A 24,800-nucleotide genomic window follows, 5' to 3' on the forward strand; every position below is an offset into this window, starting at 1 on the left:
ATCAGTAGTAATACCTAATTTCTATTTCAAGTGTGCTATAATGGATTACCATATAGATGCAGCAAAGCACTAAGCATTAAATAGATCTATGTGTTTTCTGAAAAAGCAATATTATTTCGCACTGTGGGGTTTCTTAAACTATTTCTTATTAGTCTGCTGTGAAACCAGAACCAGGAGTCAATGGCCAGCGTGGATTCACAGCGGTGCTGCTCCAGCTCTAGGCTGGAGTGGAAGCAACTGTCATTTGTTTTATAGGAAGAGCAGGATGTGTTTTTAGAACACCAGGGGTTGGGAGGGCATGGAAAATGCTGTTGGAAATGAGATGTTGGCAGGACAACAGCCGCAGCTTGCTCGCGATGTCCATGCTCCCCTGCCACGCTGTGACACCGCCTGCGGCTGGCTACTCCTGCACACATGGGAAATTCCTGCTTAAAAAATGCTCGAGATGTAGCTTTGAATGAAGTTGGAACAGGCACAAGTTCTGTCTGATAGTGCAGACTTGTAACCAGGATAGCTTGGTTTGCATTGAGGAGCAAATGTGGGCTCTGAAGTCAGGTTCTTTATATGGGTGCTGATGTGCTGCAAAGCTTTCCTATCTTCATGAGGAGGCTGTGGCGCAAGCAATGTGACCTGGTCACTGTGGCAGTACAGGCAGGCAATTAACCACATCTTTGCGTTGCTTCAAAGTGCGTCATAAATATATGTATATTTCCTGGTGTTTGCATGCTGAAGCAGAGAACAGCATGGGAAATGACTGAAGTGTCTCGATTTTCGCTGTATGAAAACGTGTTGGGATATGGAGGCCTTCCTCAGATGGAAACCTCCGTCCCCTTGCTAGCTGTGTCAACCCTTGAATTGTTTTGACTCAGTCACCTGGGGGGAGGCTGTTTGTGTTTTATAAAGAACCCCCCCTGTAAGTGTGTTCTTAGCTTCCCCAGCCCTGCCAGCTTCATGCAGTTCAGCCGAGCTTGCGTTCTGGTGGTGGTTGTACTCCACACCAGCATTTGCTTTCCTGTTTTCCTCTGGCACAGCCCACAGTTCACTAACACTTGGATATACAAGCTGTTATGAAGTTGTGTTTCAGAATGGGTCTTGATTCTGCAGCTTTGCCACCTTCCAGCTTGCACCTTGTCCTGGTTCACTGTCTGGACGTGACCTTTGTGTTCAGGTGGAGGTGACGGTGTGTGACACACAGGATGTTTGTGCTGTGCTGTTGAGTGAAACCCAGTTTCCCCCTGCGCTGTGTCTGAAGCAACTGCTGGTTAGTGACTGAGCTGAGCCAGCTGGGGTGTGTGACTGCAGAACTGCCCCCAGAACACGGCCCAAGCTCTTGGGAATACGTATGGTTTCTTGTGGCAGCCAAGGAAAACTTGCTTGTCATCAGATCGCTGTCATAAACTTTCCTTCCTGACACAGGAGCGAGCCGTGCTGGTGTTCACATCCAGGGAAGCAGACTTGTTCCAAGGACAGGTTTTGGTTTACAATAAGGAATTTTACTGTGACGTCTGCGGTGCACTGGGACGTGATTTCACTGGTAGTAGTGCCGGATTTTGACAGGTTTCTGGTTAAATGTTCTCATACACAAGTGGCTGTGGGTTTTGGAAGTTTAATACAGTTGCTTCTCAGAAGTGAGGGGTTTGAAACAGATAAGAGGGGATTTACATCCAAAGACAAGCTGAAGGTATCTCATTCATGGGGTCTGTGAAGGGAAGCTGGTTTTGCTCTAACAATCCACTGTACTTCTCATAATGGCTCAAACAATGGGAACAAAATGTACGTGGTTTTGACTGGCTTGCCATGACAAATGTGAAGATATTGCATTGTGTTCTGCATTGTGTTCTGCTGCTTGAACCCAGACAGATTTTGCTGCCAGTTTGTCTTGGGGTTTTGTTTAACAGAGCTCTTCCTCTTGTGTTACGGGCTCTGATGTGTACTGGGGTGCAGACTGAACCCTGCATGCAGAGAACCACCACTCTTGCAGTGACTTGAAGTATTCGGGATGCAGGCAGAAGCTCCTTTCTGCCCTGTGCTGGGTTCAGTAACACTCAGGGTCAGAAATGGGCTGGAGAAGTGGTGGGCTGCCACTATTTCAGTATTTAGATGGATAACGATAATTCTCTGTCTGCGGATCCTGCAGTCTGGTTGGCAGAAGCGTGGCCCCTTCCTACCAGGTAAAGCCCCCGTGTGACTCATGGCCTCATTTTTAGCCTGTTAGAGCCTTCATTCCAAGCGCATTCCTGCTACCCATGGATGGGGAGCCAGACCTCTGGCCACCCGCCCCGCTCCTTTGCTCCCTGCTCCACGGTGCCATGGGGGTGAAACAAAGCACACCACAGCATGGAAGGGACGGGCTCCGTTTCTGCTCCAGGTAAACCTTTAGAAAAGCCAAACGCTATTGGGAGCGTGTGCCTGGTGAAGGTGTGAAGAAGGCCAGGCTGTCAGTGGGACCTGAGGTCTAGTTCCCCAAGTCTATGGATGTGCCATCATTGCCATCTTCTGCCATGGAGAAAGGAATGCTCCATTTCCAGAAGGACTCTTGAGAGTGTTGTGCATCATTTCTGAGGTGGTGTCAAGATAGACAAGTCTCATCTCTGGAGCACGCTGTTTCCAGCAGCAGTACTTTGGCTGTCTCTGAAGGGATGCCCACACTCGCTTTCTTGGCTGTGATGCTTTACTTCCTCTCGTGAGCTTTTATGTGCAGAAGACCCACAAATGTTGCCTAAACGACCTGTCATTCATTTGCATCCTGCATGGAGTATTTCTGGAAACTCAAAGGTGCTTTGTGTGCAGAACTTTGTTCAGTGATTCTGTTTGGTAATGAACAGGAGCTCTGTTAGTCATTTGTAACATCGTTTAATCTCATTTCCGAGAGTAGATGTTAAAAGCTAGTTTCCCATTTAAATGTATCTTAATTTCATGTTTCAATGGCTGGAAAGGTGTGAGATCAGACCTGTTTTTCTGTGGGATCCATGTGAAGCCATGTTTGCTCCCTCACTGTTTATGGGAGCTGAACAGCAGTGAGTTCCCTGCCCTGTGTCACTAACACACCTCCATGCTGAGCCCTAGTCTGTCCTGCTAATAGTGTAAGAAAGAGGAAAAAGATGCTTGGAGCCTGCTAACTGAAAGTCCTTTTAAAAGTCGTATTTACCCAGGTAAGACCCTGGGTAGTTTTCATAGAATCATAGAATAGTTCAGGTTGGAAAGGACCTCAAGATCATCCAGTTCCAACCCCCCTGCCATGGGCAGGGACACCTCACACTAAACCATCCCACCCAAGGCTTCATCCAGCCTGGCCTTGAACACCGCCAGGGATGGAGCACTCACAACCTCCCTGGGCAACCCATTCCAGTGCCTCACCACCCTCACAGGAAAGAACTTCCTCCTTGGATCCAGTCTAAACTTCCCCTGTTTAAGTTTTAACCCGTTACCCCTTGTCCTGTCACTACAGTCCCTGATGAAGAGTCCCTCCCCAGCATCCCTATGGGCCCCCTTCAGATACTGGAAGGCTGCTTTGATTTGTCCAGATCATTTACTAGCATTGCCATCCACTAAATTGACAAAGAGCAACGTCTGGTGGCCCCAGCTGCTCTTTTCCACCAAGATGGTAAGGCTCCCTTCACGAAGGCACTCAGGAGCGTGCTTAAACTGCTTTGCTTTGTGGTGCCCTGCAGGTAACAGAACTGAGGGGGAGTGGGTTTGACCACAGCCTCTGCCCCTGTCTGAGCTGCCGCTGGTGCAATCAGTCCAAACCCGCCGAGGCCCCTTGCGCTGTTCCACAGAGGAGCCTTGCTGGGTGCTGCGCTGGGAATTAACTGAGCCCCGCTTTGTGCAGCTCGGTTCCGCTCCCCAGCTGAAGGCGCAGGTAAAGCCCTCACTGCAGAGATCACCACAGCGCTCTTCAGCCCTGCCTTAGCCAGGGGTCAGAGCCCCTTACCTGGGGAGAGGCAGACCTGAGCCCCCGGAGCTCAGGATCTGGGCTGTATCGACCCGGTCATTACCGGTCACTGCAGGGGGAGTGCCGCCCAAAGGGAGCTGCTTAGGAATCTGCAGCTTCTGCATTGGAAAGCAGTTTATATTCAGGAATGCCAGGCATTGGAAGGTGATGGGAAAGGAAAGCGGTTCATGACAGTGTCATGGTATTTATTCAGGACCATTCCAGGTATCTTTCTCTGCTATAAGGCAGTAAAGTAATGGGCAAGAGTTACATTGTGATAGGTGTTTGCTTTCTATTGTGTTCTCAACGTGTACATTGCCATTTCATTGATGTCTTGTGTGTTAATTTCTCTGTAGCCTCTGAATGAGCCTGTTCACTACAGAAAATGTGACTTTTAGTTTTGTTTCCTGCAGAAGATATTGCAGCTGCTACCCGAGAGGATTTTTTACCGATGGCATTTTCGCAGTATAGGTAAGAAGGAAGGGTTTAAAGCTCCTAGTTAAATAAAATCAGTGTTTTCTGTAGTCACTCCCCGCTCTGCAGGTCCTGCTAACCACCTACTCCCGTAGTATTCCCATACAAATAGCACTTACATGAGGCTTGCAGCTGAAAAATCTCAAATCATATGGAAAATGCTTTTACCTGCTCCAAGAGCTCTGTGTGTTCCTTGGCTTGTGTGTGTTTGGTTGCCTGCTTCACTTTGATTTTGCACAAATGCCTTTTAAATTTTATGTTCTTGGAATTTATCTGTGTCCTGTTCCCTTCTCTTTCATGTGCTGGAAGCTATCGAGAGGATGGGGTCATAAACCAACACATCTTTTTCTACTTAGGTTTCCCTTTGTGTTCTCAGACTAATAGCCAAGTTAGGATTGAGGAGGGCTGTGGAATCTGTATGTTTTGATGGTCTTTTGCATGTGATCATACCTGAGATGCCCGTACAGACCCATAGCACTGAGTGCGGCTCCTTGCCTCACGATGGATGCTGTGGAACTCAACCCTTGCCACCTCCTGGAAGCTCATTCTGTAGAACCCAGGCTGTGACCAGGGGCCTGCTCAGCAGGTGAGCATAGGCTGTGCTAAACTGAGTGCAAGCCATGGGGCTGCTGCAGTGAAAGGAGCTTCGTTTCATCTCTGATACCCTGTATTCCCTGTGCACCTTAGTCCATTAATGTTTGTGAAACACTCATTTGTCTCACACTATTTGTGGGAATTAAATGAGGAATTTCTGGTGTAGGGCTGGGACAGTGAAAGAAAGAGATTCAGGACAAAAATACAAGCTCTTTGGTAGCTCTTTTGGGTCAGTTTTTCTTCTAATGAGTGGCCCGCGATCTTTCCGTCCTGTGTAAGCGGAATTGTGAATGCAGTGTTTGTGCAAGCGTGGCCCCAGCTGTCTGCCACCGATTCCCATATAGCTGAGGGCCTGCCAAGCACGCCGCTAGGACGTGACACTGGCCATGACAGACAGCAGATACCAATGGTGGTGCTCACTGGGTCACCCCAACAGCCTGTGCGCTCCCTCCCCAGACTGCCATGGGGTTTACTGTACATTGTGCCTCCTGGAACAAGGGAAGGAATAGGGGGGGTCCAGCAGGGAGTGGTGCTGGCATTAGTAAAGCTCTGCTTTATTCCCTAGCCTCCTGTCCGCTCTGCATGCTTTGAGGGGCAGGTGTGCTGCAGGAAGAGGTTTCACAGGCATGAACTGAAGATTGTATTGAAGCACATGCGTGGGACAGGACAGGATAAAGTTGCCAGCTCAGTTAAGTGCTTGGCTCGAAGCACTATCTGCTTCTGCTATACTTAGCTTCTCTTAAAGGTAATAGAAATTGTGTCAGGCTTGGTTTAGTCACTCCCCAGCTTTGGAGATCTCAGTAAGAAAAGCAGGATTCATTCTTCTGCACAATGATCATGTTTACTAGAGGATTTCATATAGTTCGTATGGAGTTCTTCACTAGATTTAAATATTGGATTCAAACATTAATGCCATGGGAAAGGAACTGTCATTGTCTTCAGTTAGATGAAAGTCAACTTTTTAATGGTTTAAATATTCCCTGCAGCCTCCAGTGCTGCTATAGGGAATGTTGTGACCTGTGATCATAGACAGGAGCCAGAAAGCAAACTTTATTCCTCTCCTCATTTAACTGCATAGAATAAAGCTGGAGTTAAATGGACACAGCCATACTGAAAGGTGCAGTGCGTTCACTGTGATAGAGCACCTTGAAATCCAGTGAAGTGCCTGAACTTGATCATTTCCTCTGAATTCAACATCTTCGATCCATCACTGGTTTGAAACTGCCGGTCCCAAATGCTGCCAGGGCACTCACAGGGTTTGGGTTTGCTGATTGTTAAAGCACGTTTCAGCTGCTGGGGGAGAGGGGGGTATTCCCTCCAAGCAGTAGGGTTTGCCTCCAGCACCATTCTATCAGCTGCCATGTTACCATCAACACAGGGCGTTTGCTGGTGCACAACTACGGAGTGGAAGTTAAAGGTTAAGGAAGGAGTCTTGTCACATTCCCAGTTAGCACTGATGGGAACAAAAGGAGACATGTGCTTGAGCACTTGACTGCCATTTCACCTGAACTAGTGCAGAGCAGGTTGGGCTCAGTCAGTTGTTCTGGAGCTGGTGTATTCTTTATATTTCTGCTTCTTTTGGATAGTCGTATTTGGGTAAGTTTTCACCTGAGCCTGATGAATGAGCTGCAGAATTTGGCGGGGCAGTTATTTACAGCTGTACCTCGTGAGTCGTGCTTGATGTTCCCATGCATTGAAGTCTGTTTGCTATGTATGTTAGGAGTTCCATTTAGTCCTGTGGAATGGTGAGATCCTGAGGGGAGGCTGCCATTCAGGGATGTACAGAGTTCACAGACGCAGGGGGATGAGCAGCTGAGTGCTCTGTCGTGTTACTTTTCTCAGAACTGGATTAAAGCCATGCTTTACCTGGAGCGTTTGAGGCATAATCCCTCTGATTTGAAGGGCAGGGCGGTTGGTTTGGAATCTCTAAAAGCAGAACTGAAGCATTTTGCAGTTTCATAGCTGTGTTGATAGACATGAATGCCGTGCGGGTTGCTAGCATCATTTTCTCACCACTGCTGTCAGTGTGAGTGTATTCGTATGCATTAATCCTACCAGTTAGGAGTAAGGAAGATTTCTCCAAATCCAGTAACTCGAAATTCCCCCTCCGTAGCTTATGTTTAATGAGAGTAATTTGAGAAACTGTCAGCTGGCTGGACCCAAAGTACCCCACTGGAAAGATAAGTCACGTTTAATCTTGTAGCGCTGCCGATGATGAGTATGGTTGTAACTGTATTCACTTTGGGGTTTTCAACCCATGGTCTTCCTTTCCTAGGACCCTTCTCAGTACCCACATAGCAAATAGCACTGAACTGGCCTTTCTGTGGTACTCTTTATACCCCATAGTGTTGGCAGTGTCCATCTCTGGATCTGACATGTGCCTGTTTCCTTCTTCTCACCCAGGGTCGATTCTGAAGAAACTTTTGCACACTGGGAATTCTCTCAAGGTATTTCTCTGGGACGATGCATTCATAGTGCTTTTCACTTGGGTTCCTATGAGGTGTATTACTGTACAGTTTTCCATTATCCGTGGTTTTCAGCTTGTTGGGTTTCGTAATGTTACTTATTCGCCTTTTAACCACAGATTTGATTGTTGTAATCCTAGTTTATTTTAATATTTATCCTCAGTCATTTTGCTGTTCATTTCTTCCCGATGTCACTGTTACTGTACTTACAAATTTGTTTTAATATCTTCTGCTACAACATCGTTCCCTTGTAGATAAGATGTGAAGGAATCCGCCTGTTTCTCCTCTGGCTCCAAGCGCTTCAGACTAACTGTGGGGAAGAGCAGATATTAATATTTGCATGCCTCGTGCCTGGCTTTCCACCTCTTACCTCCTCCCGAGGTCCCTGTACACTGGATAACCTCATTAGTCCTCCGAATTCACCGGATGGTGAGTAAATGAACACCATTTCCATGAGGGGCACATTGCTTCTCCTGCCACTGGGCTTGTGGTGGAGCTGCAGAGCTTCTCGTGGGGCAGGTGTTACGTGAATGATGTTTGTCTTTCTGGTTCAGAGACGGACCGAATTTGCCAAGCTATTGTATTTAGTGCAGCTGTGCAGCCTTCTGGTCTTGCCATTCTCAGTTCAGAACGCTGGGTTTGTTGGTTCATGGTTGGCTTGTGTGGGGGGTTAGTTTGTGTTTCGGCTGGAGCTGCAGCTCTATGAACATGTTACTGCACAACGAGTAGGTGCGGAGATGTGCAGTTAACCTGCAGTGACTGCTTGTGTTAAGCCCCCCCCGACTGCTGTCAGGCAGAGGCTGCTGCCACCTTCGATTGTATGTGGTAGGGCTTGGGGAAGCATGGGAAGCCCAAGTGGTTACTGACTTCATACAACTTAGGAGTGCATTAACGGTTGTCTTCAGATTCATCTGTTTCTAGAAAATACCTTTTATTTGACTATTTTTTGGGTTTCTCTGCTTAAAACAGTTTCTTTTTCTTTTAGCCAAGATTTCTCCAGAAGAAATAACCCCACTTGTGCCAGCAGTCTCTGGAGAGAAAATTGCTGAAGACCAAACCTGCTATTTTCTTCAGCTGCTGTTAAAATACATGGTGATTCAGGTGGGGAGGATATATGGTTTTAACTCTTCATATTCATACTTATAGTAAGAAGTTCAGTCTGTGTTGTACCTGCACGGAGCTGGTTTTGCCGCTCCACAGGAAGAAGCTGTATTCTGCACTTTCTTACTCTTGTTTTTAAAAGAAAGGTCATCCTAAAGCTATTTCCTTGGGCTGTTTTCGCTAAAATAAGAAGTTTTGCACACTTGTGATAAGAATTGCTGAATATTATCCAAACTTGCAGGATAACTGACTGCTTTATGTGCTTGTGGTTGCATGTAGAAAATTGATCTGGGGTAAAGATGCAGTTTGTTCTCTTTGCAGAGCTGAGAAGACTATTTTATCTTGTTTGTTTGTTTCTCTCTAACTCCATGACAAAGGCTGCAAGCTTAGAGTGGAAGAATAAGGAGAACCAAGACACTGGGTTTAAGTTTCTCTTTACCTTGTTTAGAAAATACTACCTTCCTCACTTGTTTCCATCGTTCACAAAGCTGACCAACCTCTACAAGCCTGTTCTGGGTGAGTAGTGAATTCTGTCCTGTAAGTCGAAAAAGAAGGTAACAGTGACTGTTCTCAGTAGCATCTCTGTTCCCTGCCTCATATCACCATAGTTCTGCTGAATGAGATGAGGGAGGAAAACTCCTCAGAAGTTGATGTTTTTGTAGCATATTTTGATTGTATTTGATTGATATTTGTAGCAAACTCCTGCTTTTCTGTGGCAGTCCAGGAAGCTGCTGCTGCTCAGGCTGCATAAGGCCTGGCCTGGTTTTCTTTTCCTAAGGGCATCTCCGCAGACATAGCATTTACATGGAGTGACTAAGGACTCTGTAACTGTGATGTGTAATGACAGAACATACTCTCTGATGGGTTTGTTAAAGAACCAGCAAGCTGCCTCAGGCTGAGGGAGCAGCTAACTTAGTTACTGTCAGTTTACTTGTTGTTTCCTTGAAGAGAAGATGGGCAAGAAGGGCCAAATGAAAGGAGGTAAGATGTACATCTGCAGCTGCAGGATTAAAAACATGTTAATTCAGAAACTCTTACATTTTTCCTAATTTTCTGCTGAATTATGTATGGGAGTCAATAGGAGCAGTGGTGTTAATCCTCACTTGGTGTACTGCAGCCTCTTCATCATCCTTCCCCAATCCTCTGACATCTAATTCCTGTCCTTTGCACTTTAATATTTAGTGTCTAAGCTCACCTCGGTGCCACCTCAGCTCCGTTCACAGCTCCAGCCCAGGCCTTCCATGTCTTTGAGCTGTGCACCAGTGACTTTTCCCTGACTCTAAGCATCTGAGTGAATTGTGACCCAACCCTGTCTCCCTTCAGCAACCTTCCACTTCTTCCCATGTGTTTTCTTTCTTTTATTTCAGCTTGTTCAATGCTCTTTGCACCAAGCATCCTTTTTCTTCTCAGTCTTTGCACTGTGGAGTGTTCCAGAGCCTCTTCTCTTTCTCTCTGTACTTCATTAATAAAACTCTGTGAAACTTACGACATTAACCAACACTGTAATAGTAGTTCTTCGTTTCAGGTTTTGCCCTTCTTTTTGCAGCCCTTCTCCTTTGCTTTCCTTTGTTTTGCATGGTACCAATTATAACCTGCAGGGAAAATCTCTGCTTTTGTGTTCTTGCTTTTCTTTAGGAGTAACAAAATTCTGACAATGTAAGCATTACTGTAATAAAAGCAATCAGTTACTGCATCCATTAGTTCATATGGAGGAGATGCTGGTGACATGTTCAGGACATTTAACCACAGTCTGGAAGCAATTACAGTTTTCTCAGATGAGTTTTTCTTTCTATCTTCTCTTTTTATCTCCTCAGATATTCCTGATGTAAGACCGAGGCCAGTGTACATCCCTGCAATGCGGAACAATGAGAGCGTCTATAGCACCAAGATCCCCTACATGGCAGCTCGAGTTGTTTTCATTAAGTGGCTTGTTACCTTCTTCCTCGAGAAGAAATACGTGCCTGCTGTTCAGAACACGAAAAATGGGGGGGAAATGCTCCCTAAAATCATTCAGGTGCTTTGAAGTTCCTCTCTCTTTCCTTATGTCCGTACTGACCTGGTGCATGATCACCGTGCACTGACAACGGGAGCAGGGAAGAAATTCTACCCCTGAGTGAATAAATGATGTATTTGCCTACTTGTACTTTGACGGAGGAGGGAGTCTCCAAGGGAAACCCCTCAGGAATCCACTAGAAGTTTGTGGCTTTTCTCTCATAGCTATTTGCTTCCCCAGCACCATCAGTATTATGTTCAGACCTTCGGAATTCAATCTGTAAACTGTCATTCGTTCATGGACCATTTCCCAGCACATCAAAGGCCTCTTTGTTTCCCTCTCGCTTACAGCAGCTGTGTACAGTGAGATATTAGGAAAAGACTGCACTTTCAGGTTGCTGGTTGAGACTTCTCTAGGACCAGGGGCTCTGCAGGGGTCTTGGAGGAATAGGTGTGTTTCTTTGGGACACCAGCCTCCTCTTAAAAGTTTAGGATCAATGCCAACTTCCGTTCTCTTGAATCATAGGTGAGTCTGGCTCCAGTGGCCTGCAGTAACTATTGTGGGAGAACTGTGTATTTTCATGTCAATTGGTTTGGAAGCCGTTCACTGTAGAAGTTGGAGGCCCTAAACGAGCAACTGAAAGTGCTTTTTTAATTGATCTTTTCTTTCTGACTGGAAATTCCACCTTTAAAACTGCTGTGCACCAACAGGCAGAGCTGGGAGAAAGAACTGTTCCCTTCTTCCCGAGTTTTATAGACAGCAGACACACAAATTCGAGTTGCGTAAAGGTATTGCTGCCCTCAGGATGGAAGCTGGTTGGGAGTTAGCACTCAGCTGCTGGTGTGTGCCAGCCTTGGGCACACGCTGACCACTGTGGCTCTGAACTCACTGACTGCAGCCTGGGCCTGGCTGGTGAGGCTGAATCTCACCCAAAGCTTCCTTGTGAAAAGCAGCAGAGATGTTAGTGCTGCTCTACTGCTGCCCACTTGGCTGAACAGAGGGCAGCCTCGCTAACACGAACAGAAAGCAGAACTGTGTTTGGGTAATGCTTTGTGTCAGTGTAAGCTGAGATTCTGGTAACTCAGAAGCAACTTTTAGTCCTCTGCCTACTCGTGGCTGCATCACTTCAGCCTAACAGAGTGCAAAATACATGTGATTGCAGAGCAAAACCTGACCAGGACATATCAGGAATAATAATGTGTGAGAGTAGTGCTATGAGCCACCCTTTCCCAAAGCCAAGGGGCCCTGGAGATTCCTCTCCCCTGCGTCTGTGCCTTCTCCACTCCCTCCACTGCACCCCTCTCATTTTTTGCTTTATGACCTGGGCAAGGTAGTTGCTGTTCTGGGCTGGGGGCCCATGTGAAGTGTGCATTGTGTAGAGTGTAAGAGCGAATTCCTTCTTGGATGAAGCAGTAGACTGAAAATGACACTTCCCGAGCGCCGGGATGCCAGCAGGTTGTGTGGCACAGAGCGCGAGCATCCCGAGGCCTGTGTACGTGCCAGGGTGTTGGTGGATGTTGCTTCACTCAGGTGTGTGTTCTCCCCTGCCCAGACTGTTGGTGGTGCAAGCCAAGATAAACCCGCAGAGCTGGACATGGGCGCGTCGCACGCGGGCGAGCAGGAGCGGAGCCACTCCAGCAGCAGCAGCCTGTCCGACAGACGGCTCAGCAGCTCCAGCCTCTGCAGCGTGGAGGAGCAGCACCGCCCCGTCTATGACATGGTGCAGAGGATCCTCTTGTCCACCCGGGGCTACGTGAACTTCGTGAACGAGGTGTTCCGGCAGGTCAGTGCCTCTGTTCAGTGGCTGTTGGGTGCTTTCCCTAAGGCAAATGTCATGGCTATGAGGCAGAACATAGCAGAGGCTGGTGGGCAGGTAACTGCTCAAACTGGATCTGACACACCAGCACCCTTTAGCTTGGAGTCCTTCCTAGGGCTGGCTTTAACAGTGTTGTGACATACTCATGGGAGCTGCAGGTTGTTGCTGGTGCCAGAATGTTGAATGGGCCGCTTCAGTTGTTCTTGGTATTGGGTTATAATTTAAAGGTGTGTAAAAAAGCGGTTAGAATCATAGAATAGTTAGGGCTGGAAAGGACCTTAAGATCATCCAGTTCCAAGCCCCTGCCATGGACAGGGACACCTCACACTAAACCGTGGCACCCAAGGCTCTGTCCAACCTGGCCTTGAACACCGCCAGGGATGGAGCACTCACAACCTTCCCTGGGCAACCCATTCCAGTGCCTCACCACCCTCACAGGAAAGAATTTCCTCCTTATCTCCAATCTAAACTTCCTCTGTTTAAGTTCTAACCCGTTACCCCTTGTCCTGTCACTGCAGTCCCTGATGAAGAGTCCCTCCCCAGCATCCCTATAGGCCCCCTTCAGGTACTGGAAGGCTGCTCTGAGGTCTCCACGCAGCTTCTCTTCTCCAGGCTGAACAGCCCCAACTTTCTCAGCCTCTCTCAGCCTTGTAAGCCTATTAGCTTACAAGTTTGTTATTTTAATTAGTTCCTGTGATCAACATCAGTCTTTAATGTTGCATATTAATTGCTTCTGCTTGTATTTGTCATTAATTTGACATCTTTTCATGCGTGTGGCCCTGCTGGAGAGGCCGTTTTCTCTTTGTTGGGTTGGTTGGTTGGGGGTCTCGGTTCATTGGACTTTGCTTTGGTTTGGAATTTTTTGTTTCCTGTTGGGTTTTTTTGATTTTGCCATTGTTTTTTCTGGGCCCGAGGTAGAAATTGGTTAAAGCAGCAGTTCCAGGTGACACAAAGGTGCAGGAGCTGCTCTCCAGCAGCTCAGTGAGCATCATTCACAAGCTTCACTGTGAAGTGCCTCGTGTGGCACAGATTAGGAACCTTTGTATGGATTTAGGAGCCTGTCTTGGTGCTTTTCAGTGCATGGCTGGCACTGGGGGAGGAGGCAGCAGTGGGGCAGGGGGCAGCAGTGGGGCAGGAGGCAGCAGTGGGGCAGGGGGCAGCAGTGGGGCAGGGGGCAGCAGTGGGGCAGGTGGCAGCAGTGGCTCAGGAGGCAGCAGTGGGGCAGGGGGCAGCAGTGGCTCAGGAGGCAGCAGTGGGGCAGGGGGCAGCAGTGGGGCAGGAGGCAGCAGTGGGGCAGGGGGCAGCAGTGGGGCAGGGGGCAGCAGTGGCTCAGGAGGCAGCAGTGGGGCAGGAGGCAGCAGTGGGGCAGGGGGCAGCAGTGGGGCAGGAGGCAGCAGTGGGGCAGGGGGCAGCAGTGGGGCTGGAGGCAGGACTTGGGTGGTTCCGAAGCGCTGTGACTTGCTGCCCTCTCCTGGTGTGTGTTCGCAGCGTGTGAGGTTGGACCCGCTGCAGGGAACAAAGGCTCCGCGATGCCTCTGTTCGGTATGGTCTGTGTTCAGGAACTGAGACAGATAATGGTGTTTGCATCCGGTTTGTGTTTATGCTCCCTTACAGGAAGCTCACTCGGCACTGTGAATTCTGCTTTCCTTCCCCTGCTTTCCTTCCCCTGCTTTCCTTTTCCTTTCTACCCCACTTTTTTGCCTTTCTGAAAGCACTCTGTGTCATGCCCATTCCTCCCGCTGGTGAGCTCTTGTTTCTCTACTGTTGTAGTAGCTGGCTTGTGGCTCTTCCAGGTTCTGTATCCTTCATAAGTTGACAGTGTCTGTGAAGACATGCTCAGTAATTTCACACCCTTGCTGTATGGCACAGTTGAACTTGCTTTTGCTATAACCCTTCCATTTCTGTTGAACCAGCTGCTGGGTGTTGCGCTTCCTGCTGGACAGAGACAAGGAAGCGTGTGGTGTGATGTGATTTCCCCTGACCCGGGCAGTGTGCCCTTGCAATGGGTTTGCAGCTAGACTGGGGTAGGAGGTGCTACAGCTTGTGGCCCTGTTGATCACAAAGAGTGGGTCACCTCTTCAGAGTTGAAAAAAACCTATTTTTCAGTATGAAAAATGTGTTTTCCCCTCTAGTGTTTTTATAACACAATGCGTATTGATACCAACTTTTTTTGTTGGCAAAATGGTTTTTTTTTATTATAAGATGACGTTTTCAGGTATTGATTTCTGTGCCTATTCACTGCAGTGCACAGGTCTGTCACTGTATTGTTTCCAGTCTCCTAAGGCCCACAGGTATGTGGAGAAGCAGCCAGTGCAGCCTTTGGGAGCTTTGGGAGAGGGTATCTGTACAGCATGACTCCTAGATACAGATACTGAGCAGCATGTTGGGCACAAATGCACAGCTCCAGTGGGAAAGGATGGAGTGCCAGCCGCTGTTACCCTTGTCACAGCTCACTGCCTTGTCTCTATGTGCACCTCCTGAGGTGGCTCTTCACATCACCCACTGCTGGCGGGACAGGGAGATGCCTTCTCCAGGAGGTGCAGAGCAGTTCCCAGTCTGTGCCTGCCAGTCCCTGGAGCTGGTGACGGCCTGTGGGCTGAATCCAGGTGGAGTCAGAGACCTTGCAGAGGGCAACAGCCACCGCTTGGGGTTGTCCCAACAAACGTGGTGTGGAAGTCATTGGGGGCTGTGAATGATGCAGGTATGTGCAGGGGCTGTTGGTGAATCATAACTCCTCCTGGTACAGACGGAAGAGTAAGAATTGTGTCCTTCCTCTTTTGGGCTGTGTTGGTCATGGTGCTCGTGTGGGTGTGTTCATGTATGCATGCACTTCTGTGTCCTAGGTTTAGTAAAATGAGTTAACTTTTCAATTCAGGCTTTTCTGTTGCCACCTTGTGATGTATCTGCAACACGGAAAGTGGTTAAGGTGTATCAGAAGTGGATACTGCAGGAGAAGCCCGTGTTCATGGAAGAGCCAGACAAGAAGGATGATGGGCAGGATGCTGGTGACAACCTGGAAGATTCCTCAGTGCAAACGGATGGTAAACATGTATGGCATCACTGTTACCTACTCCATCCTGTCACCTACAGCACATGACTGAAGTTCAGACTCTCAGTGTAAATGATTAACAGCTTAAAAACGTGTGGAAAATCAAGATTAAGATAGGCTTTTATTTAGGGCCTCAAAATAACTACTGAGTGCTCAGTAGCACTTGCAGAGTGCAGAGAGAGATTGCAGCTGTATTGAAATACATGACTTGTTGCTTATTCCCTGCTTGCACTGACGTGGCAGCAAGAACTGAATGGAGCAAATTACTGATAGGTTCTGCAGTGTTAACATTCACATTGTTGGCCTCGTGCATGTAAGACTAGTTCTTTTTGGTGGTGGGTACTTCAGAATCTGACAATATGTACTGGTTTGTATGTACTGGGTGAAATACTTGGGTTAGTCTAGGAAATCAAAGGGTAGATACAGATCCTGTGCATCATTTTAATAGCCTATACTGAACATCAGTAAAAGTTGACTTTGACACTGCTGACACTGTGAAGCTGTTTAAGGGAGGTTTTGTTGTACTGAGAAGGAGGTTTGAGTTGTAAAAACACAGTGAGAATTACAACGTTTTGACAGATTATTTGTAGAGAACTTACAGTTTTGCCAGGCTTGAATTCGGATATTACTACAGTGAGTAACTATAAAATGTGATATGAAATATTTCAAATAACAGAGCCTTCAAAGTTTTATGAACCTTTATATTCCACATACCGTCTGTTTGTTCAGAGATCAGGCAACAGCAGATGTGCCTTCCTTGCTGAAATGAAGCAGGACATGAGAGGTCCCCTTTTTGCTGTTGACAGCTTAAATGCTTTAGGTTAAATACGGGCACACTCCTTCCTGCTCATCACTAACGCAGTCTGTGTTTGACAGCTCTCTGAGCACTCGGGACACAAGCGCTCCTCGAGCTGGGGCAGGACGTACTCCTTCACCAGTGCTGTTAACAGGGGATGTGTGCTGGAAGAGGAGGACAGAAACGTTAAAGCTGGTGCTCAAGCTGCATTACAGGTGTGGTCTGTAGGAGGGGAACGGGGCTGTAACCGGATCACATAACCTCATCACTTCATCATTTAAGCTAGTCATGTAACTCACACTGCAAGTTATAATACAGCCTCTGAGATCAAGGAAAACAACTACCAGCAGTTGATGGGCTTTGTAAGCTAGGATTTGCACTTCATTTATAACTTTTTATAATGTATGGTCCCAGGGCTTCATATATCTTGAAGCCAGATAGCTATATTTTGTGACAGAAAGTTCATGTTTTTCTGCTGTGGGTACTGGGAATCAGTCAGAACTGTACACTTGCTCTCGCTGAGCCTAGTTATGGGGAATACTGGTGGCTGCTGAGGCATGCAATGCCAGAGCATGAGTAGCTGGAGGAGTGGTGCCCTTGCCTCAGCGCATAGCAGAGGTACTCAAACCCACAGTGTGTGCCACGTGCCTTTGCTGGGTCTGGAATGCCACCTGAGTTGTTGCTGGAACAGTGCAGCAGAACCAAGTGATAGGTAAAACATGAAACCTGCTCTAAGGAAAGTGCAGGGTTTGCCTGGAGGAGAACAAGTGCTTTCTTTATTCCTGACACCACATAAACTGCCTGTCAATGCCTGTTCTGAAGGTGTTCCTGACAAACTCTGCCAATGTTTTCTTGCTGGAACCCTGCCCTGAAGTCCCTGTGCTGCTGAAGGAGCAGGTGGATGCTTGCAAAGCCGTTCTGAGCATCTTTAGGCGCATGATAATGGAGCTATCTATGAATAAAAAGACATGGTAAGCTTAATAAATTCTGCATTGTTTAATAGGAAATTATCAACATTTAAGTCTTATGGGAGAACTATTGGGTAGGGAACAGACTGGCTCTCCCAGGGACTGACCTTCCTGTGTCAGTTACCCTGGTGACTTGCCTCGGAATGGATCTGTGAGCTTGCAGGTTCTGCTGAGTCCACATCATTGTGTGATTTGACGTGGGTTCTGGCTGGTGTTGCCATTCCTGACTGCTCCTCTCAGAAGTGAGTTTCTATTGTCCACAGCAAACTAATGGTTTGCACTGTGAAGTGCACTGTGAATGTTTTGATCTGTGAAGTCTCAAGTGTGATGACATTATAAGTCAAGCTCACTGGAGAATTAAGAGGGGGTTTTGGTACATGAAAATTAACGAGTGCAATTGATAGAACCTGTGAACACAAAGTGCAATTTTGTTTTGGCTCCAGGGAGCAGATGTTACAGATACTCCTTAGAATAACAGAAGCTGTGATGCAGAAGCCAAAGGAAAACCAGATCAAAGATGCGTTCGCTCAAAGCATGTCAGGATTGCTTTTCCGAGTGAGTGACTGGGGCTGGTTGGTTTGTTTGGGGGGTTTATGTTGGTTCTCCATGATGCTTACCCATAGTTTTAGTTAAATGCTGTGAAACCTACTTCGAAACCATGAAGAGATTCTCCTTTGCAGTACTACAAGGAATTACTTTGTAAATTGCTCCTAACAGAGGGGGACAAGCTGATTTGATCTGTTCCTCAGGGCTCTGTGACAGTGGTAGAACACGCAGGCTCACAGTCTGGGGGTATCTCTAAGGTGTAAGCTTGATGTAACTAAGTCCAGCTGGCACATCACTACTGAGGCACATTGAATGACATGAAAATATTTATACTTCCTGTTGTACTTCAGAAGCTTCTACAGTGTCCAGGCCTGAGTGTCACAGACGTAGCTCAGTCACTGAGATCACTCTGTAGATATAGGAGACAGTTCTTCATCATCATCATCATTATTAGTCGGAGTTTATTTCAGTTTGCCAGGGAACATACAGACCACCTGAGGCATGTGTTTGGGAATGTTTAGATTTCCTTAGTGACCAACTTTCACAGTTATTTACCCCCTGATGCCTGGGGATGGTTTTTTGATGAAAGACACTGCCTGTGCATCACGAATACTCAGTGCTAATGTGCAGGTCGCTGCTGACTTCAGCAACATGGGTCAGGGTTGTCGTACTGGATTCATGAGCTGTCACTCATTTCTGTCTCTCAGACCCTCATCGTGGCGTGGATCAGAGCCAACCTGAGCGTGTACATCTCCCGGGATCTGTGGGATGAGCTGCTCAGTGTCCTGTCCTCCCTGACCGACTGGGAGGAGCTCATCACTGAGTGGGCCAACATCATGGACTCTCTGACAGCCGTGCTGGCCAGAACCGTGTACGGGGTGGAGATGACAAACTTGCCCTTGGATAAGCTCAGTGAACAGAAAGAAAAGAAACAGAGAGGGAAAGGTTGGTCTGTGCTTCAGTGCCTTTTGCATCCAACAAGTTAAATATTTAATCTCAAAAATTAATTTGATTTAATCTAACATTAAATACTCCTTAATCTAATGTAAGAACCTGTTTAATCAAATGTGAAGTGCTTTGGATTTGTGTATTCTCACTGTGGGAGGAAAGGTAATTGGGGTCAATAGAAGAAGCAGGTTTTAGTACGCACTTAAAATCAGTCTTTGCTGTGTAGTGGCAGTGAAACGTGGTTTCCAGTGCTGTGGTCTGGCCTAGTCAGCAGTGCAGGAATTCTGTTCCATGTCTCTTTCTTAACCTTCATTAAAGTATTTTAGCTGCATTTATGTGCCACTTACAATTGATGCACATAGTTGAAGCAGTGATTGGTTTTTACTGATAGTAAAAGTTCACCTGTGTTGTTTAAAAGGTGAATGTTTTTCATGCCTGAGTGCATGTAAGCCCATTCATACTTAGCAGAAACATGTGCCAAAGCATGCAATGACTGAGGGTTTTGCTTGTTTTCTCTCTAAGGTGGCATTTTGGAGCCTCAGAAGACAGCTGTAGTGGGAAGATCTTTCTCATTAAGCTGGAAAAGCCATCCTGAAGTTGTGGAGCCGATGAGATTTAGAAGTGCCACAACCTCTGGAGCCCCAGGGGTTGAGAAGGCAAGAAATATTGTTCGTCAGAGAGCAACAGGTTAGCCATAAAGAACTAAATGCTTGTATCCTCGAACACTCGTGTGTTAAATCTGCCTTTGAGTTGTGCCTGCTTCCAGAAGTAGTGCAACTTAAATGACTGAGCAGAGATGCTGTATACCTGTGGCTGGATGTCCTGACCACTGCCACTGTGAACAGATAATCCAAGTATTTTGGAAGACTCTAAATAGATGCTTTGAAGCACTTTACATTTAATTGCAAGTTAGTCCCGTGCACACTGTGGTTTTCTGTAAAGTACATCCCATTCCTATTTATGATTTGATAAGAAAGGATTTATTAACATCAGTCAGATAGTACCTGGTGCTTCTGTCCTTTCACACAGCTATTGACTGGGAGCACAAGGTAAGCCAGACACGTAGCAAACAATTTCATCCTTTCTTACTCCCTTTTTTTGCTTCCTCTTAATTGGCATGATGAGATATATACAGCATCTCCTTTTCCTTTTCTCTCTCATGTTTACCTCTGTAAAGAGGAAAACAGGAGAAAGGAGAACAGAGGTGAGGAATGATGGGGCATGTGTGAGACCCCAGGCACGGAACAGATATCTGATTTTTCAAGCATTTCAGCAGCTTGAATCTGATCTCTTTATTTCATGGTAGCATGGTTCTGTGTTCCAGCGCAGTGGGATAAGGGTGAGAAAACTCCATAGAAAACCTGCTTTTGAATAGGACAGATTTCACTGTGCAGCTTCCTGCCCCCATCCTAACAGATGTTTTTCTTACCAGGAGAATTTGCAGGTGATTTTGTATGTTTTGAGGCTTAAGGCTTCATGACTAAGCCACAGGCTTCAGCTTAGATCACAAAACATTTTGTCAATGGAGTCAGTCATTCTTTGTGTCTGTTTTACTTTCAAATCCAGTGAGTTCCTATTTGTGCTCCAGTGTTAGCTCTTGTCACAGCGTTTCTGCCCTAGTTCTCTCTAGGGGAGAGATATCTCTGCTCGCCAGAGCAGTCGAGAGAACCTGGAGGTGTTGATCATCAAGGGTTTTTCAAGTCTAACCTCCAGCTCAGAGCAGGTCTGCTCAGAGCACGGTGCTTGGGCTTTACCCAGCCTGGAGCCGGGATGCACAGTTTCACAAGCCAAACCAGAGGCAGCTCTGTCTTCAGATCAGTTTCAGCAAGTTTTCCAGTCTATTTTTGAGCTGTATGTTCTGCTACAGATCCTCTGGGGCAAAGAGAAGAGGGTAAAGTCAAATCAGCCCAGAGACAGGAACTGTGCACTGGCAGAATGAAATATTCCCTGTGGGGGAGCTGCTGTGATGCAGTTGCATATTATTGACTTAGAGCTCATAGGAAAAACTTCTGGGCTTAATGGTGTAATTTTTTTCCCCCCATATTGTTGTGTTTCATTGTATCACAACATTCAGAACCCCAAATATTTCCTTACTGTTTCTGACCTAATTCTTGCTTTATTTCTCCCTGGAAGCCAAGCGCAGCCAGTCTATCAGCAACTGTGTGCACCTTTATGAGGCTTTGCCAGCTACTAAAAGCGTCCCTCTCCTGCTTCACACTGTGAGCTCTCTCTTACCTGGTATCTCTTACACTTCTTGCTCTCACAGACTGTCAGGTACTGTACTTGAAATCACCTTTTATATAAATGTTCTTTATATTTTAAACTGCTGTCTGTCTGTTCCCCGTCTGTCTTTAGTGGTGTGGAATGAGATGTGTTGCCCTGGTTCTGTTTCTCACACGTCAGAGCTGTTCAAAACATGGTGTTGACTAATAGTGCTAGCCATTAAGAGATGAGCAAGTTTAATGGGAGCATAACTTGTCCTTTTTCACAGTTACAGAGGGTGCAAACAGTGCCTACTTGTAGCTTTTTGTTAGTGGGGCACTGGATTCAGCATCAGTAACTGTCACTGAAGAACTACTGCAGAAACTGCTTGAAGGTGTGAGCTGGTGCAAGCACAATATGCAGAGGAATGCAGCTGGTTGAGCTACTTGATTTAACAGAAAAATCTCATTCACTCTGTTACACAGTCCCAGATCCATGCTTATAAACATGGCCTTATTCCTTCTGTAGAATTCTTTCTGTAATTACTGATTCCAGAAGCAAATGTAAAAGATTTGCCTGTGCCTCTTAGTTCTCAGGTAGTGTTTGATTTCCCTCAAAGGTCTGCAGTACTGCAAGCAATGCAAGTTTTGTTCTTTTTAATATTAAAAATTACCATGAATCAGAATTCAGTTCTTAATAAAGAAATCCTTTTATTCATGCTTACACTTTTTATTACTTGATTTATGGAAGGTTTCCAAGCAGTTGTTAAAGTTTTAATTGAAGTGCAGACTAAATATACTAAGGGTAAGGGAAGCAAACACTAAAGGCAGCAGTCCAGATATGGGCGTTTAGTGTTATTTAGACCCAAGTGGGTGTATTTCTGCTCAAGTACAGTAAACCCTGGAGTTCCCAAGGAGTGGGACTTGCTGTTGTGACAACTGAAGCTGGAGCAAGCCCTAAGCATGCACCTCCTGAGCTGAGCTCTGTGCTGGAGCCCAGACACAGCTGAATAAAAGTGAGCACAGAGTGCTTGGCTGGAGGGCACTCATCCTGCCCCTAGCCAGGGTGCTGGTGGAGCAGCCATCTTGCTCCTCCTCTGAGCAGGCTCTTCTTTCTTTCTGCTTTCAGCTGGGGAACCTCTGAAAGTGACTTTGTCCCCTCCTGCATTTAACCTCCTGAGAGGGGTTTCTGACTCGAGCCCTAAGCAGGGTTTGAGCTGAAGTTGTTCCAGCTACTGAATTGAATTGGTTATTTGTTCTGGTGTCCTCAACATAGAAAGGACATGGAACTGTTGGAACAAGTCCAGAGGAGGCCACGAGGATGATCAGGGACTGGAGCACCTCCCGTATGAAGACAGGCTGAGGAAGTTGGGGCTGTTCAGCCTGGAGAAGAGAAGGCTGCGCGGGGACCTCATAGCAGCCTTCCAGTACCTGAAGGGGGCTGGCCCATAGGGATGCTGGGGAGGGACTCTTTGTCAGGGACTGTAGTGACAGGACGAGGGGTGATGGGTTCAAACTTAAACAGGGGAAGTTTAGATTGGATCTAAGGAGGAAATTCTTTCCTGTGAGGGTGGTGAGGCACTGGAATGGGTTGCCCAGGGAGGCTGTGAGTGCTCCATCCCTGGCAGTGTTCAAGGCCAGGTTGGACGAAGCCTTGGGTGGGATGGTTTAGTGTGAGGTGTCCCTGTCCGTGGCAGGGGGGGTGGAACTGGATGAACTTAAGGTCTTTTCCAGCCCTAACTGGAGAGGGGCTTGGGACAAGGGCCTGTAGGGCCAGGCCAAGGGGAATGGCTTGAACCTGCCCGAGGGGAGACTGAGCTGAGCTCTTAGGCAGAAGCTCTTCCCTGTGAGGGTGCTGAGGCGCTGGCACAGGGTGCCCAGAGAAGCTGTGGCTGCCCCATCCCTGGCAGTGCTCAAGGCCAGGTTGGACACAGGGGCTTGGAGCAAGCTGCTCCAGTGGAAGGGGTCCCTGCCCGTGGCAGGGGTTGGAGCTGGAGGAGCTTTAAGGTCCCTTCAACCCAAACCAGGCTGGGGTTCTGTGAATGGGAACATATTAGATCCCGAATGTTGCTGTCTTTGCCCCCACCCCAGTGCTCAGAGAAATGCATTTCTGCTAGCACTGAGTTGCGAGCTCACCTCAGGAGCTCTTGATGCTCCTTCCGCACTCTGTCAGTTCACTTTCTCACTTGAATTTTCATGCCCCTTTCTCTTCTCTTTGATTTCTCATTTGCAGTCACAACAGAAAGCTGCCGGATGCAGTTTGCCCTCAGAAACCTCAGGTCGCTTTTACCCTGTCTGAATTGTTGCCTTTTTTATTGTCGCCCTCCCGTCCTCATGGACAGGTCGGTCAGCACAGCCGTGTCCCGCACGCTGCATCTCTAGCAGTGTTGCAGCTTCTCCTCTGTCCTGTTCCAGAAGGAGCAGCGTCTTGTGCGGGGCTCTAGCACTGGAAACCAGCTTTGTTCCCATGGCTCCCACCCCTCCTCGTGCGCTCTGAACCCAAAGCCATTTCTGTCCCTTTTATGGCCCTTTCACCACTGGCACCGCTCTGACACCCCTCTGGAAACGTTACGTTTTTCTAAGGATAGTGTATAAAACCTAAACGATAACCTCTGTGACTGGGAGGGCCGTTCCAGCTGTGGCACTGGGGAAGTTTGAATGCATTTGAATAGGTACTGAACTTCTGATATAGCTGCCTTGGGTAAGGCGTTCACCCGGGCGCGTCATTCTGAGGTGTGCGAATGTTCTGTGTTAAATCACCAGAAGTGGAAGAATCCCAGCAGCTGGAAAATCCAGTGGGAGCAGAAGCCTCGGGCCTGTTTGCAGAGCAAGAGCAGGAGCTGCCTCGGAGCAGCAGCACCTCGGACATCACAGAGCAGTTCCCACCTGATTTTCTCCAAGGTAATTCCTATAGACCGCAGCGATGCTGCACCTCTGAAGAGGAAGTGTGGGGCCTTGTCCAGCCCCATAAGTGCTGCTCTTACCTGCTTTGCTTTCCGGCCCTGTTCTAAGATGTGTTTTTATCTTGGTTTCTTAGTAAATACATCATTGGTGTCTTGTTGAAACAACCACTGGTAAGAAGTTACAGACCCAAATGCAGGACACGACCTTTATAAAGCAAGGCAGTGAACAAAGAAACCTTTAAACGTGTGCAGTTTGTGTGTAACTCTTGACATTTATTCCTTTTAATCTGGCTTGCATTTAAATTTTGTCTTCAAGAGAACAACTTTGCTGTTCCATCAGGTAGGTTATGCTTATCAAGGATCTTCCAAAACACCTTGTGTTGTGTTGTAGTGTATTACTTCCCTGAGCTATAGACACAAGTGACATGTAAACGTAACTGAAGTGCTCGTGCTTTGCTATGTGCTTTGGTCCCACAAATGCCTGTGTTTCTTGTAGGTAAAAAGGCTGGAGCTCCTCATAATTCCGCTTCTGCAGACTCCAAATGCGTTCAGGAAAATAAGGGATGCGCAAAGAAGGAACACGAAGCTGAGCAAGTAAGGCAAAACAGGAAGTAACCATTGAGGAGAGCCTAACGATGTTTCATTTCTAGTGAGGTGGTTTTAGTGTTCAGAAACTGCAGCAACTGCCAGTGTGAAAAGGCATGAATCACATCTCTAGTTTGGAGCCTGGAATCGTGCTGTAGTTGGGTGATGTGAGCGTTCTGCCTCTCCCCACCTTGTCAGTTGTGTCTGCGGGCTGAGGTGATGCCTGTATCGCAGGTTTATGCAAGACTTCTGTGCTTTTTATATTAAATATAAACAAGAAGTTAATAACTTTTAAAGTGTAAATAATTCATGGCTATTACAGAGCTACCGTGCACTGGAATAAATGTTTCATGGTTTAAAGTACTGGGGGAAGTGCTCTCCTCCAGCACCATTTGTGTCACCAGCTGTGTACTGCAGAGGGTTGTGC

At 47.1% G+C, this 24,800-nt stretch overlaps 1 protein-coding gene across 3 annotated transcripts in view; it reads left to right on the top strand.

Moving 5' to 3' along the window:
* The window catches only part of RALGAPA2 (Ral GTPase activating protein catalytic subunit alpha 2), a 115,788-nt gene that overhangs the window by 15,145 nt on the left and 75,843 nt on the right, over positions 1–24,800 (top strand). For all 3 annotated transcript variants that reach the window (XR_010613416.1, XM_065682595.1, XM_065682597.1), the window contains exons 4-18: positions 4,348–4,405; positions 7,406–7,449; positions 7,722–7,896; positions 8,453–8,568; positions 8,946–9,084; positions 10,383–10,582; positions 12,114–12,344; positions 15,253–15,426; positions 16,303–16,437; positions 17,045–17,193; positions 17,634–17,745; positions 18,444–18,681; positions 19,207–19,371; positions 23,649–23,786; positions 24,285–24,382. Coding sequence is in view for 2 of the 3 variants with exons in the window: in XM_065682595.1 (XP_065538667.1) it covers positions 4,348–4,405; positions 7,406–7,449; positions 7,722–7,896; positions 8,453–8,568; positions 8,946–9,084; positions 10,383–10,582; positions 12,114–12,344; positions 15,253–15,426; positions 16,303–16,437; positions 17,045–17,193; positions 17,634–17,745; positions 18,444–18,681; positions 19,207–19,371; positions 23,649–23,786; positions 24,285–24,382 (2,172 nt within the window). In the remaining variant the exon portion in view is untranslated. The remainder of the gene's footprint in view (positions 1–4,347; positions 4,406–7,405; positions 7,450–7,721; positions 7,897–8,452; positions 8,569–8,945; positions 9,085–10,382; positions 10,583–12,113; positions 12,345–15,252; positions 15,427–16,302; positions 16,438–17,044; positions 17,194–17,633; positions 17,746–18,443; positions 18,682–19,206; positions 19,372–23,648; positions 23,787–24,284; positions 24,383–24,800) is intronic.

Source organism: Lathamus discolor, chromosome 5 (assembly GCF_037157495.1).
Source record: "Lathamus discolor isolate bLatDis1 chromosome 5, bLatDis1.hap1, whole genome shotgun sequence".
NCBI lineage: Eukaryota > Metazoa > Chordata > Aves > Psittaciformes > Psittacidae > Lathamus > Lathamus discolor.